The sequence below is a fragment of the Felis catus genome, chromosome D2 (assembly GCF_018350175.1).
Source record: "Felis catus isolate Fca126 chromosome D2, F.catus_Fca126_mat1.0, whole genome shotgun sequence".
Lineage (NCBI taxonomy): Eukaryota > Metazoa > Chordata > Mammalia > Carnivora > Felidae > Felis > Felis catus.
This window is the reverse complement of record NC_058378.1, coordinates 32,543,133-32,558,408: the sequence shown is the minus strand read 5'-3', so window position 1 is coordinate 32,558,408 and position 15,276 is coordinate 32,543,133. Positions and strand designations below refer to the sequence as shown.

Genomic DNA, 15,276 nt, shown 5'->3' with positions numbered 1-15,276 from the left:
GACCTGGGTTCAAGTCCCTGATGTGCTAGCAGCTCTCTTGGTGCCCCTGGGCAAATCATTTCCCCTATCTGGGCCTCAGTTTTCCAATCTGGCAAATGGGAATCCTAACTCCTTCACAGAGGTATTGTGAACTGAATAGGATGGATGCGAACAACATTTAATCGTGCTCCATCTGCTGGTAAAGGACTTCAGACAGGAAGATGAGTCTTGGCTTTCAGACCCTGCAGACCTGCCTGATGCCCCAGTCTGGGCTCAAACAAACTCTCACCCAGTGCTGTACCTCCTGCCTTTCCCAAACCACAGTATAGTCCTTACTCAGAACCTCTCCATACCCCTGGACGCTATCTCCATTGCACAGCTGAAGAAACGAAGGGCCGGAGGTGGGGCGGCTATTCAGAGCCACGGGGCAAGCTGGTGGCAGAGTGGGGACCAGCCTCCCCGCTTCCCACCAGTTAATGCTGCTGCTTCTAGGGTGATCCGCCCTCCTACAGCACAGGCAGGGAGGGGGATGAGAGCCCGGGGTGGGGGGGAAGAGGAGGAGGTCGGAAGTGAGAGGAGGGAGGAAGGAAGAAAGGAGAGGAACGCCAGATGAGGGGCCCGTGGCTTATGACCACCTCCAGCCGAATGTCTCCTGGGCTTATACAGATGGGGAACCGGAGGCGCAGAATGAGCAGCGCCTTGACCGAGCCAGGCAGCCGGTCGGAAGAAGAGCTGAGATGAGCCAGACCCAAGGACTCTTGGCCAGGGCTCTGCCCCAGACCTCATGGGCTGGGAAAAGAGGGCAGACTCCTAACCCCAAAGGGACTGCCTTGCGACACCCACCCCCTCCTGGCAAAAAGACCCAACTTTCTTGGCTTTTGAGGGAAAGCCACCTGGAAAATGCAACCGTCTCAGAACCCCAGAGTATGAGCTTCTGAGTGCAGGCCTGTGTGCACACACAGCTGTGGCGTGTGCCCCAGTAGCAGTGGCGTGGGGAGGAAAGAGGACAGCCGGTGTTGAGTGTTGGCCACGTGCGGGCCACTGGGCTGAGGACTGTATAGACACTGGCTCCTTCAAGTCCTTTCCACAACTTTGGGGTAGGGCTGGTCTTCATTTTGCCGAAGAGAAGGAAAAAGGGACACGAGAGGAAATCTACTTGCCAAAGCCACACGCTCAACGGCAGGCACAACAGGGATTTGAACCCAGCGCTTGCGTACTCTAAAACCTGTGCATCTGATCCCCAGGCATAGTGCCTGCCACCTCCAGCGTGTAGTCCCGCTCCCCGCCACCCCCCCCCTCGTGTCCTCTGGCCTCACCCTCCTGGCTATGCGTGGGTTCTCCGGGTTGTCCTTCACGGAAACGGTCAGCTTGTACTCGGGGATCCGCTCACGGTCCAGTGGCCGGTTCACGGTGATGACCCCTGTCTGGGATGTGGACGGCTGGTGAGCTGAGCAGTGCCCCGTCCCCCACTATGGGCTCTGGTCCACACTGCTTCACCCGCGGCTCCAGGAATAGCTGTGAATTCTCTCCCTAAATCGCCAGAGATACGGTCTAGAAGGCCATAACGGGCTGGCAGGGTCTTGCCAGAGCAAAAGAGTGAGTCCCCGATGCCCGGGTCTTGCTGTCTCAAAGGGTGGGTCCCCTGAGGGTCCTGTGGTGCTCAAGCTGGTAGGTAATACTCCAAGAGGACGACGGGGACTTGCTGGTGCATCTTGGTAATGAACCAAGAGGAACTCAGGCTCTGGCTCCATCTCTGCACATGACAAGCCTTGGGGATGACAGGGACCCCAGAGATGGCTTAGCTGGAAATTCAAGATTCCATACCACCCAGAGATGCCCACGTCCCAGCAGAGGGCAGAAGCCTGGGGAGGAGATTGAACCAGGAGGAGCCCAGATAGCGGAGCAGAAAAGCCTCTAGGGCAGGGTCCTCTTTTCCCAGAGGAACCCCGGGGGCCTCCCTACCGTGGCATTGATGGAGAAGGCCCGCTCTCGGTTGCCTGCAGTGATGTTGAAGGTGAGGAGGGCGTTGCACCCGCTGTCAGCGTCACTGGCCAGGATGTGGGCAACGAAGCTGGAGACGGGGCTATTCTCACTGATGGTGATGTTCATGGGCAGATTCAGCAGCACGGGGTCATTGTCATTGATGTCCAGCACGCGAATCCCCACCAGCATCTGGGGCACATTGGGGAAGAGGAGGAAGTGGTGCAGGATGAGGAGAAAAGGGGGCATGGCGGGGAGGGAGAAGAGAGAAGGAAGAGAAGGTCATGTTAGACATGGTGGTGGAGGCGGAAGGGATGGGTGAGATGGGGCAGGAGAGTAAGGGCCATGGTAATTGACAAAGGAAAGGTACAGGTGGTCGCGGAGAAGGGAGAAGACGAGGAAAATGGCAATAAAAAAGGCAAGAGGATGAAAGTGAGGACAAGAAGCAAGCAGAATGGGTGAAGGGGCAGAGATGGGGCAGAGGGCCGGGTGGCGATGGCAGAGTGACAGGTGCGGAGGCCGGGCTGTCTGGGTGGGCAGAGCTCTGAATGGCCACGGCCGCCAGGCCCCAGTGAGCCCCAAGAGGCACTGGCAAATCCGGTGGGGGCCCTGAGGGTCTGGACTGGCTCCCGGTCAGCCTGTGGCCTCTGGGTACAGGGTGGGCATTTATAGAAATATCTATGGACAGTGAAGGGGTCAGTGAGGGGAAGCCAATGGAATGGGGCCCCAAGACTCACCGTGGAGCTAAGTGGAGGCACCCCTCTGTCGCGGGCACAGATGGTCAGGTTGTAAAAGGCAATGGTCTCCCGATCCAGCTCCACATCCTTCCGGACACGCAGCACCCCCTCCACAGGAGAGATCACAAACTCGCCTGGGTGTTGCCCAAGGGAGGTGGAGTTAGCTGGGAATGGCCAAGAGCTGTGGAAAGCCCAGTCCTCTCCCTCCTTTCTCCAGCGAGCCTTCCTCAGCGGGGGTGGGGGATAGCTGGGCTGGGTCCTCCTGTGTCCCCTGCTTCCGATCCACAGGGAACCTCGCTTGGGCTGGCCAGGGCGGGAGCAAGGGGGACAGAGAACGGCTAGGGGTGCAGGTGCTCACGGGCCCGCTTATAGCCCAACGTGCCTGAGAGGCCAGGCTGGTTTCTTTCCCTGGGCCCCGTGCAGGGCAGGGACTGACCCTGAGTAAGAGGGTTGTGTTGAAAAGGTGGGGCCCCTTTCTACACAAGCACCCTCTAACCACCACTGACCCAAATCACTATTGATCAGAAACTGATTAGCGAGGGTCTCGGGTACTTTGTAATGTGCAATGTCTTCCAGATGCCATGTCTCGGAAAACCGGATATTGGGGACTGAAGGAACGCCTTGCTAGGGGTGAGGCACCGAGGCAGGACAGAGCGGGAGGGTCTGAGGGCAGGGAAGCCCCCAGCTGCTCTCCCTACAGCCCTGATATCGAGCCACAGCTGGTGTGCTGTGTGTGGTGTGCAGAACACAGGGTTCTGCCAGGTCTGGGGCCACCCCGTGGCCTCTAGTCAGACCTGACTTCTTTTCTCTGATGTTCTGGAAAACCCTCAGCTGGCCCTTTGGCTTCCGTCCTTATTTTGGCTTGGCTGAGGGGGCAGATGTCTGAGAGGGTCTACAGCAAGAACCTCAGATCCTCAGGCTGATGTGGAAGGGACCTCAGAGACCATTGAGTGTCGTTTGGAAAATGAACTGAGAGCCCAGAGCTGTGTGACGACTTTTCTAAGCTCCCATAGCAGTTCTCGCCAGAACCGGTATTCAAATCCAGGGCTCTGGGTCTCAGCCCGCTGCATCCTGGGACGGTGGTCTTTCCCGACACCACCATCAGATGGATCAGGGCAGGAGGTTTGGGAGGGAGGGGTGAGGACGGAGAGCGGTTGGAGGGGAAGGGCGGAGGGGAGCAGGTGGGAGCCCAGGTGGACAGAAGGGCAGGGAAGGCGATGGAGAAGATGGGCAGAGGTGAGCATGAGGAAGGGGGGCTGCCTCTGTGCCCTCCCCCGGGACCTGGGGACAGAGAGAAAGCTACTTCCTTTCACTTTCCCTTTGACACCTGGGGGAAAAGGCCCAGAGCGGGGCACTGACTTGCTCTGGAAACACAGAGCACAGGGGCATGGCGAGGGCGAAGGCCCAAACGCCCAGCCATTCCCTCTCCCTACTCTTTCCACCCAAACTCACCACCCCTGCCTCTCCGACTGCAGTAACAGCCCTCTGTGGCCCACCTGCAGCCTCACAGGCTGCCCCCTCCTAGAGAAGTGGAAACTGGTTGGAGCCGGATTTCCTGAGCCTGATACTCCAAGGGCTCACGAGAACTGGGGATTCCCTTTCTAGGGGTTTCCCAGCCCTGTCTCAGCCCCTTGACCATGTGCGAACAGACGGCCTCCTGCCCGCTCTCCAAAGCCAGCTGCCCTCTTGAAGGAAGGAAAGGGATCCTGAGAACTCGGGGCAGTGGGGGGGTCAGGTCTAAGGCTCTGGGGGACTGGGCCCCGGCTAGACCTCCATGAGATCAGCTCGAGGAATGAAGATCAGGGAGGTGGGCGGGCCAAGGGTCCCCACACTACAAATTATCCTAGTGGCTTGGCCCCAGGGAACTTCCTGCCATTCTACTCCTTTCGGAGATAGGGGTTAAAAGCAGAGACTTTCCGGGGCGCCTGGGTGGCTTGGTCGGTTGGGCGTCCGACTTCAGCTCAGGTCATGATCTCACAGTTCGTGAGTTCGAGCCCCGCGTCGGGCTCTGTGCCGACAGCTCGGAGCCTGGAGCCTGCTTCAAAATTCTATGTCTCCCTCTCTCTCTGCTCTCCCCTGCTCATGCTCTGTCTCTCTGTCCTTCAAAAATAAATAAAAACATAAAAAAAAAAAAAAAGCAGAGACTTTCCATCTGCATCCTGACTTCACTACTTTGTGCCCTTGGGCATGGTTACTGGGCCCTGCCTCGATGTCCTCATATGGAAAATGGGCCAATAAAGAGGTGCCACTTGCAGGGGTGAGCTGGGGCTAGACAAGGCCGGGTCCCCCTCGTGTGTGCTGAATCCGTGGCAGGTCTTGGTATCATTAGGGGGACGCCGAAAGGAAGGCCAGGCAGTCCTCTGAAGGAAGTGGGGGCTTTCAGGGAGGATGAGGGTGTATGAAGGGTCTGAGGAACGGGCTTGACTGACAGCTGCAGGTCCCACATCCACCTTCAGGTCCTGAATCAGTGATGTTCATTGCCTGTGTCTTCCAACTGGAACGCATGCTCTAGAAGGGCGGGGATTTGGGTCTCTTGTGTACCATACTGTATCCTCAGCACTTGGCATATGATTGGCATATGGTAGGTGCTCAATAAATATTTGTTGCGTGATCAATTAAAAATCAGGATGTTTCACAAAGGTTTGGACTTCTGGCTTTTCTTTTGAAAATGGGAAGACCTGGCCTCTCTGGGCCTGCATTTTGACATGGCCACACTGGCAGGAGCTGAGCTGCAGGCTGTTACAGCCCCCGCTACTCCCTACTGTCTTGCCTAGACCCCTTCTCCCATGTTATATCTCCTGCCCAACACCAGCAGACATTTAAATTTGGAATTCCTACTCTATGGAAACGAGTGGAAACTGACCTGAGGAACCTCTCTGGCCAGGGCAAGCCCTGCCCTTCACCCCAGGACAACCACTGAGGTAGCTGTGAAGGCTCTTCATGGTAACAAGATGCGCAGAAAAATCTGGGTGCTGAATGCATCTAGGGGGTCCTGATGGTTTGGGGCAAGGATATTCGCCCTCCCTCCGTGCTGGAGTTATTTCTCTGGGTATGACACAGGGGCATTTTCTATCTGATTCTCAAAGGGGTCTCTGACCCTCCAAGGCTACCAGTCTCTGTTCCCGGATTTCAGAATGTTCTCGCATATCCCGATGAAGAAGGGGTGGGGAGAAGAATATTTCCACCATCTGATGGGTGGGGGAAACTGAGGCCCAGAGAGAGCAAGGCCACGGCTCCTAAGTGAGGTGGGGGGAGAGGCCCCCGGATTGTGCCGCCCTCCACGCCCGGTTCAGGCCCCACTCACCCAGAGGGTCTCCGTCCACGATGCTGTATTCCACCTGCCCGTTGGGGCCCGAGTCCTGGTCATGGGCCAGGAAGGTCCACACTCGGGGCCCCGGCTGGCCCTCAGTGACGTCAAATGGCCCCTCGTAGTCTCGGGGGAAGGTGGGCACATTGTCATTGATGTCGTTCACGTTCACAAGCACCTGAGATGGTGGATAAACTTAGCTGGGGCTGCATCCCAGCCAGCCCTGTGCTGAGCTCAGTTCTCTCATCTGTGAAGTGGGTCTGATAACCCTGTCTCATCGGGTTGATGCCAAAATCCTCAGGGATCGTGGACGGGGGAAGGCCTTTTAAGCTATGTCTGTGGATGAGTTACTATCATTGTTAAAGCCTTTATATGGGCTTAATCATCACATTATTAATAGTTACACTCCAACCTTTATTTATTGCTGCACTGTGGTCATTCCCCATGGTCTCATCTGTCCCTCCCACACCCTGACGGTTTTTATTATCTCCCTTTTATGGAGGAGTGAAGTGAAGCTCAGGGAGGTTAACTGACTTGCCCAGCGTCACACAGCTAGGAAGTGGAGAGCAGGGGTAGGAGCTTCTGTTGGTTTGGCCAGAGTTTGAGCTCTTCCCATGAAGGGGAGGAAGGCAGGTGTCACGATCTGTCTGATAGATGCAGCCACACAGAGAAGTTCAGTAAGATCCTCAGTCACACATCAAGTTCGGCTCAGTTGCCAAGACCAGGATAGGGCTCTTGGATTTAGGTGTTTCTCCCGGACAATCTTTCTGGGCCCTGTCCTCCCCAAGTTGAGGCTCTGTCCCACCCGCCCACCCACCGTGGTGGTAGAGGTGAGGCGGTGAGATAAGATGGGGCACTGGTCCGTGGCAGTGACCATCAGAGTGTAGCGGCCATGGCTAATCTCATAGTCCAGCTCCTTGGCAGCACTGATGATGCCCTGGGGGGATAAGAGAGGGGACAGGGTGGATCAATGGGTGGTGGATCTGGGGCACCCCAGGGACCAGCTTCTTCATGCGGTCCCCTCAGACCACCCCAGGAGGCATGTTCTGACATCCCGGCCAGGATGGGGAACCCTTGTTGCCATCCCACCCAAGCTTTGCCTCCTTCTGCATTGGATGCCTTCCCCCCCCCCCCAAGTTTCCTCCAGACTCCCATCTTTGCTCTGCTCCCATCTCCCATGATGTCACTAAGGTCCCCTCTAACCCCTTTAGCCAGCTGAACCTCCTCCTAAACCCCGCCATCAGCTGCTGACCGTGTGTCTGTCGATACGGAAGGTGTTGATGATGTTGCCTGCGACAATGGCGTAGTTAACTGTGCCATTGGGCCCCTCATCCAGGTCTAGTGCCTGGATGGTGATGAGGCTAGCATTGATTGTGTCTGGGCCCTCATCCAGTAAGATCTCGTAGTGGGGCTGCTGGAACACAGGTGCATTATCGTTCTCATCCACGATGGTCACGTACACGTGAGTGGTGGCCTGTGGAGAAGAATATGGTCAGGTTCCTCGCTCAGTTGGGTAAGACGGTGTGACCAGTGGAGCCAGCTGGATATTCTCCTAGTCTGGGATCACTTAGCGTGATAAAATATGGTGAGAGAAAGAGAGAAGGATGAGAGGGTGGAAAGTCACAGGCTGGTAGAGGAGGAAATCACAGAGGCTACCAAAAGCCGAGCTAGGTAACTGTTTAGGTCCAAGATGGCACTTACATCACTGCTCCTTTGTCTATGCCCATGACAGACATCACTAATCAATTGTGGCACTGCCGAGATGCAACCTCATAATCCTTGTCAGCACAGCGATCTAGTGATTCAAACTGACATATGAGATGAATCCCAGTAACCAATCCCCTAGCCCACAGCTTTGTTTGGGCCAGGGCCTTACTGACCCTGGGCTTCCTGCTAGATCACGAAAGTTAAGAATGTGATGTTCTCAGCCCAGTACAATATTAAAATTCACCCACTGTTCACGTAAATGGAAGAGATATCTAATTTCAGCATGTTTAAGAAGGAAGACATTGGGTTTGGGGCAATTAAATTGGCAGAACTTGTTGAACCATGAAAAAGAAAGCTCACAGAACATGACTTCACTGTAAGAACATTTTCTGCAATATGCTGTCCTGTAATTGGCCATTTCTGGCTGATGCTTGGTCTAATAAGACCACACAAAATATCCAGCCAGCTGGAACTCAGTGATCAGCACTCAAGAAACAGAGAGAAATTATTGATGTGGCACTTTACAAGCAGAGTACATAAATGGGAGAAAGAAATTAGCCACGTGCTGGTATTCTCTGTTCCTTGCACTGCCCCCCTTCCTTTTTCTGCTTCACCACCTGGGAGGATGTTCCCTGTAGACTGTTTCATCTGGGCTCCTTTGCCACGTAGCTTCCAGAGGGGTTTTAGAAACAGGAAGTCCTGGAAAAAGCCAGGAGGAGGGAAGAAAGAGAGGTGAGGGCATTTCTTCCACACTCCTTCCTCTCCTCACTGCAGTTCTGCCAGTGGCTGTGTTTTTCCGGCTGGGTGGCCCTCCTTCCATGGCTCTAGCTCTCCCTGGGCTCATGTCCCCTCACCTCCTCTCATTGTCCTTCTGGATGCATGGGTGGTAGCCGCTTCCTGCAGTTGCTGGTCTATGGGTGCTTCACCAGCCCTCTGTACATAGTCCCCCCCCTTAAACTTGCTTCAGAGGAGCCCTAAGTGTGCCATCTGTTTCCTGCCAGGACCCTAAGACAAACCATAATCAGTGACTAATAGAAGATAATAAGGTTATAATAATGCAAAAATGCCTGGGTAGAGAGACTATGACCAGGCCATTGCCAAGGCCAGAGAATAGAAAGCAGGTGATACAAAAAGCTGGATGGAGACAGCTTGTGTACATCTTTTTTTCTGGGGCTTTGAAACCTACCTTGGGTGGCTCTGGAGACCCCTGTGGGGAGACCGACAGAGAGCAGTAGACCTACAGCCAAGAAGATTGTCACTGCCTCTGAGGAGGCAATGGGTCCACTGAGCTGCGGCTATGGATCTGGGAGAGGTGGGGGTCATGTGGTTGCTAAAATTGTTTCCCAAGCAGGTAGGGTTGGCAACCTTGAGATAGAGCTCTGTGACCTTGGGCATACCACATCTCCTTTCTGGACTTTTTCTGTTAATAAAGAACCTGATTTTATATCTAAAATCCCTTCCAGTTCAAGCATTCTGGGGTTCTGGTGTGCTGTCATCAGTCATGTGGAATAAATCCCACTATCAGGGAAGCATTCATCTGGGTCTTAGAGTCTCAGTGAATCTTTTTGTTATTTTTTTAAATTTGTTTTAGAGAGAGAGAGAGACAGAACGTGAGCAGGGAAGGGGCAGAGGGAGAGGGAGACAGAGAATCCAAAGCAGGCCCCAGGCTCTGAGCTGTCAGCACAGAGCCTGACACGGGTCTGGAACTCACGAACTGGGAGATCATGACCTGAGCCGAAGTCGGATGCTTAACTGACGGAACCACCCAGGAGCCCCTATTTTATTTTTATTATTATTATTTTTAAAATTTATTTTTGAGAGAGAGAGAGGGTGAGAGAGACATACAGAGCATGAATGGGGGAGGGGCAGAGAGAGCGTCAGCTTAGAGGCTGACGTGGGGCTCGAACCCACAAACCGGGAGATAATGACTTGAGCCGAAGTTGGACGTTCAACCAACTGAGCCACCCGGGCACCCCTCGATGAATCTTTATTAAAACAGTAATCACACACAGAGGGGAAATGCATTATTTTAACATTTCTCAAACTTTTCTACCAGAGTGGAGAGGGCACTTGCACAGACTTTGAGGTATACTCTGAAGTGTCTGTCTTAAGAAGGAAATACCTTCAAAGGGGTGCCTGGGTGGCTCAGTCAGTTAAGTGTCCGACTTGGGCTCAGGTCACGATCTCACGGTTTGTGAGTTCGACTGTGCTGACAGCTCAGAGCCTGGAGCCTGCTTCAGATTCTGTGTCTCCCTCTCTCTTTGCCCCTTCTCCGCTCACACTCTGTCTCTCTCTCTCAAAAAATAAAATAAAACATTCAAAAAAGAGAAGGAAATACCTTCACAATCTCTCGTGTTATCTTTGAAAGCTCATACAGATTTTACAGTCTTCTCCATAATGTGTTTGTGTTAGTTTTCATTAACAATAGTGGTAGGGATTTATGTCCCCAACATAGAAACACCCAAATGTATAAAACAAATATTAACAGGGGTGCCTGGGTGGCTCAGTCGGTTAAGCGTCCGACTTCGGCTCAGGTCATGATCTCACGGTCCGTGAGTTTGAGCCCCGCGTCAGGCTCTGTGCTGACAGCTCAGAGCCTGGAGCCTGCTTCAGATTCTGTCTCCCTCTCTGACCCTCCCCCATTCATGCTCTGTCTCTCTCTGTCTCAAAAAGAAATAAAAATTAAAAGAAAACACAAATATTAACAGACATAAAGGGAGAAATGGGCAGTAATACAATACTAGCAGAAAACTTCAATACCCCACTTACATCAATGGATAGGTCATCCAGACAGAAAATCAATAAAGAAATATTGGCCTTAAACAACATATTAGACCAGATGGACTTAGTAGGTATATACAGAACATTTCATCCCAAAACTACAGAATACCATTCTTATTAAAAGCACATGGAACATTCTCTAGGATAGATCACATGTTAGGCCACAAAACAAGTCTCAGTGAATTCAAGCAGACTGAAATCATATCAAGTATTTTTTCTGACCACAGTGGTATGAAACTAGAAATCAAAAGAAGAAAATGTTAAAAAAAACCCACAAATGCATAAAGGCTAAGCAAATGTTACCAAACGACCAATGGGTTAAAAAGAAATCAAAGAGAAAATAAATACCTTGAGATGAATGAAAATGGAAACACAACTTTTTAAAATCTAAGGGATAAAGCAAAAACAGTCCTAAGAGGAAAGTTCATAGTGGTACAGATGTACCTCGGAAAACAAGAAAACATCCCAAATAAACAACTGAACTTTATACCTAAAGGGACTAGAAAAAGATCAATCAAAGCCCAAATTTAGTAAGAGGAAGAAATAAAGATCAGAGTGGCAATAAAATGAAGACTAAAAAAACAACAGCAAGATCAATGAAACGAAAAAACTAGAAACGTGCAACCTTTCAAGATTGAATCATGAAGTAGAAAATCTGAATAGACTGATTACAAGTAATAAAAATGAATCAGTAATTTTAAAACTCCCTCCAAACAAAAGTCCAGCACCAGACAGCTTTGCAGGTGAATTCTGCCAAATATTTAAAGAAGTGTTCGTAGTTATCCTTCTCAAATTATCCTAAAAAAATTGAAGAGGAAGGAATGCTTCCAAATTCCTTTTTTTTTTTTTTGAGGCCAGGAGTACCCTGATATCAAAACCAGGCAAACAGACCATGAGAAAAGAAAATGACAGGCCAATATACCTGATGAACATAGATGCCAAAATCCTCAATTAGCAAACCGGATTCAACAATACATTAAAAGGATCACACACCACAATCAAGTGGCAATTATTCCAGGGATGTAAGAATGGTTCAACATCCACAGATCAATCAACCTGATACACTACATTAGCAAAATGAAGGATAAAAATCATATGAAAACCTCAATAGATGCAAAAAGAGCATCTGACAAAATTTAACATCTATTTATGATGAAAACTCATAACAAGGTTGTATAGAAGGAACATACTTCATCATAATAAAGGCTATATATGACAACCCCATGGCTAATATCAGTGGTGAAAAGCTGAAGGCTCTTTTCCTCTAAGGTCAGAAATAAGACAAGGATGTCCACTCTTACTGCTTTTATTCAACCTATATTGGAAGCCTTAGCCACAGCAATTAGACAAGAAAAAGAAATAAAAGGCATCCAAACTGGGAATGGAAGAAGTAAAACTGTTACTATTTGCAGATGACATGATACTATATAGAGAAAACTCCAAAGACTCTACCAAAAAAACTATTAGAACTGAAAAATATATTCAGAAAAGTCACAGGATACAAAATGAACATACATAAATTGTATACTAATAACAAGTTATCAGAAAGAGAAATTAAGAAAACAATGCCATTTACAATTACATCAAAAAGAATAAAATACATGGGAATAACTTTAACCAGAGTCAAAGACCTGTACTCTGAAAACTTTAAGACTGATGAAAGGAATTGAAGATGACATGAAAAAATGGAAAGACATACCATGCTCATGGATTGTAAGAATTAATATTGTTAAAATGTCTGTACTACCCAAAGCATGCTACAGATTCAATGTGATCCCTATCAAAATACCAAAGGCATTTTTCACAGAACTAGAAGAATCCTAAAACTTGTATGAAACCAAAGACCCCAAATAGCCAAAGCAATCTTGAGAAAAAAGAACAAAGCTGGAGGTATCATCTCCAAGGTTTCAAACTATACTACAAAGCTATAGTACTCATAATAATGTGGTACTGACATAAAAACAGACACAGAGATTAATAGAATAAAACAGAGAGTCCAGGAAAAAAACCCATGCATATATGGTCAATTAATCTATAACAAAGAAGGCAAGAGTATACAGCGGGGGCAACTGGGTGGCTCAGTTGGTTAAGCTTCTGACTTCAGGTCAGGTCATGATCTCATGGTTGGTGAGTTTTAGCCTTGCATCAGGCTCTGTGCTGACAGTGCAGAGCCTGCTTGGGATTCTCTCTCTCTCCCTCTCTCTCTGCCCCTCCCCCACACGCTCACTCACTCGCGCTCTCTCTCTCAAAATAAATAAATAAACTTTAAAAAAGAATATACAATGGGAAGAAATTTAAAATGGATTAAAGACTTTAATCCATAAAATATGGCCTGAAACTATAAAATTCCTAGAAGAAAACATAGGCAATGAGCTCTTTGATATAAGAGCAACACTTTTTTTCTTTTTAAAATATGTTTGTTTATTTTGAGACAGAAAGAAAGAGAGAGTGAGGAAGGGGTGGAGAGAGAGGGAGAGAGAGAATCCCGAGCAGGCTCTGTGCTGTCAGTGTGGAGCCTGAGGTGGGGCTCAATCTCATGAACTGTGAGATCATGACCTGAGCAGAAATCAAGAGGCAGCCGCTTAACTGACTGAGCCACCCAGGTGCCTCTCTCTCTCTCTCTCTCTTTCCTTCTTTCCCTCTTTCCCTCTTTCCCTCTTTCCTTCTTTCTTTCCTTCTTTCCTTCTTTCCTTCCTTCCTTCCTTCCTTCCTTCCTTCCTTCCTTCCTTCCTTCCTTCCTTCTTCTCTCTTTCTTTCTTTCCCCTCTCTCTCTTTCTTTTAAATGTTTACTTAGCAATTTTTATTTTTTTTGGCTCAGTCTCTTCGGACAAGGGCAACAAAAGCTAAAATGAACAAACGAGACTATATCAAACTAAAAAGCTTTTCATGCAAACCATCATCAAAACAAAAAGACAACTACCGAATGGGACAAGATAATTGCAAATCATATATCCAGTAAGGGGTTAATATCTAAAATGTACAAAGAACTTACACTACTTAGCAAAACAAATAACCTGATTAAAAAATGGACAGAGGGCCTGCATAGACATTTTTCCAAAGAAGACATACAAATGGCCAACAGGCACATGAAAAGATGCTCAACATCACTCGTCATCAGGGAAATGCAAATCGAAACCACGATGAGATATCACTTCCCACCTGTCAGAGTGGTTAAAATCAAAAGCACAAACAGTAAGTGTTGGTGAGGATATAGAGAGAAAGGAAAGTTTGTGTGCTGTTGGGAATGTAAACTGTGGAAAATGGTATGGAAGTTCCTTTAAAAATTAAAAATAGAACTACCGTATGATCCAGTAATTGCACTCCTGGGTGTTGATCCAAAAAATACAAAAACACAAATTCAAAGGGATCCATGCACTCCTATGTGAGCAGCAGCATTGTTCTACAACGGCCAAATTATGGAAGCAGCCCAAGTGCCCATCAATAGATGAATGGATAGAGAGAGATGGGGTCTATAGACACAGTGGAATATTACTCAGCCACAAAAAAGAATGAAATCTTGCCATTGTGAAGACATGGATAGACCTAGAGAATATTATGCTCAGTGAAACGTGGTAGAGAAAGAAAAATACAGTAGGATTTCATTTATATGTAGGATAAAAAAAACCGCAAATGAACAAACAAAACACAACGGCAACAGACTTATAGATACAGGAAACAAACGGCTGGTTACCAGAGCAGCGAGGAGGGGGCGGGGGCAGGTGAAACAGGTGAAGGGGATGAAGGGGTACAAACTTCCACTTATAAAATAAATAAGCCATGGGGACGAAAAGTACAACAGGGGGAACACAGTCGATAATATCCTAACAACGCTCTATGGTGACAGATGGTAACTAGACTTATCACGGGGATCATTCCATAATGTATAAAATACTGAATCACTACGATAGACACTTGAAACGAATACAATATTGTAGGCCCATTATGTCAATAAAGGGTGTGTGCCTCAAGCATTTGAGAAAAGGTGACCGTCTAGGGAAGCCACCGTGTTCACTTCTTGGCTCTGCACGGTCCGGGATGCAGCCGCGAGCACGCGTCACCGGCCAGGAGCCAGCATGGAGCCCTCCTGAGACCCCCGAGATGCCAGTGGGAGCCCAGGAGTGCCCCCTTGGAGGGAAGGGGCTGCATTCCAGCCTCACTGATGGGAGCGGCAGTGCTGACATTTCCCACTTCCCCAGGATCCCAGAAGGAGGTCTAGCCATCACGCAGGCTGCAGGGGCTGGGAGGGGGGGGGCTGCCCCACACAGCCCCTTCTCTCTGTGACCGGGCCTGAACCTAGGAGGAAAAGGTGGGTGAGGAGGAAGTCAGTGACCCAAAGGCCCTCTCAGCTGAGTCCTTCCTGCCCTGGCATTGAGGCAACAGTGCTTGAGGTTTCTGGACTGTGCCCACACCTTGGGCAATGCCTCTGTATCTCACTCTGATGCAAGCCCAGGAGGCTCACTAGTGGACCTTGTGGGGGCAGGGGAGTGGAGGACAGTGCCACTGGGCCCTGCTCAGGTGTCCTAGCTCACTGGGGGAGGGGTTTCCCTCCCACTAATCCCAGGCTCTCTTTATCCGCCTTCTAGACCCAGGGGCAGCAGGAGTCTGGTCAAGGGCGGTCTGGGTGAGGCCAGGCCAGGGTCTCACCCTTCAGTGACCCCACCTCACCTCTGTCAGAGGCTGGCTAGGGTGGGAAGAGGGCCCAGGATCTACCTGATTTCAATCGGCTTTCTACCCGCTGTGGGTGGAAGAACTCATACTCTGCCAGCAGGAAAGGCCCTGGGTTGT

General features: G+C 49.8%; 1 protein-coding gene across 12 annotated transcripts in view; it reads right to left on the bottom strand.

Annotated features, from left to right (window-relative positions):
• The window catches only part of CDH23 (cadherin related 23), a 417,627-nt gene that overhangs the window by 24,112 nt on the left and 378,239 nt on the right, over positions 1-15,276 (bottom strand). For all 12 annotated transcript variants that reach the window (XM_023240529.2, XM_023240536.2, XM_023240532.2 and 9 more), the window contains 6 exons: positions 7,256-7,477; positions 6,821-6,940; positions 6,001-6,181; positions 2,697-2,830; positions 1,942-2,151; positions 1,296-1,403 (listed from right to left, as the gene is read on the bottom strand). In XM_023240529.2, coding sequence (XP_023096297.2) covers positions 1,296-1,403; positions 1,942-2,151; positions 2,697-2,830; positions 6,001-6,181; positions 6,821-6,940; positions 7,256-7,477 — 975 coding nt within the window. The remainder of the gene's footprint in view (positions 1-1,295; positions 1,404-1,941; positions 2,152-2,696; positions 2,831-6,000; positions 6,182-6,820; positions 6,941-7,255; positions 7,478-15,276) is intronic.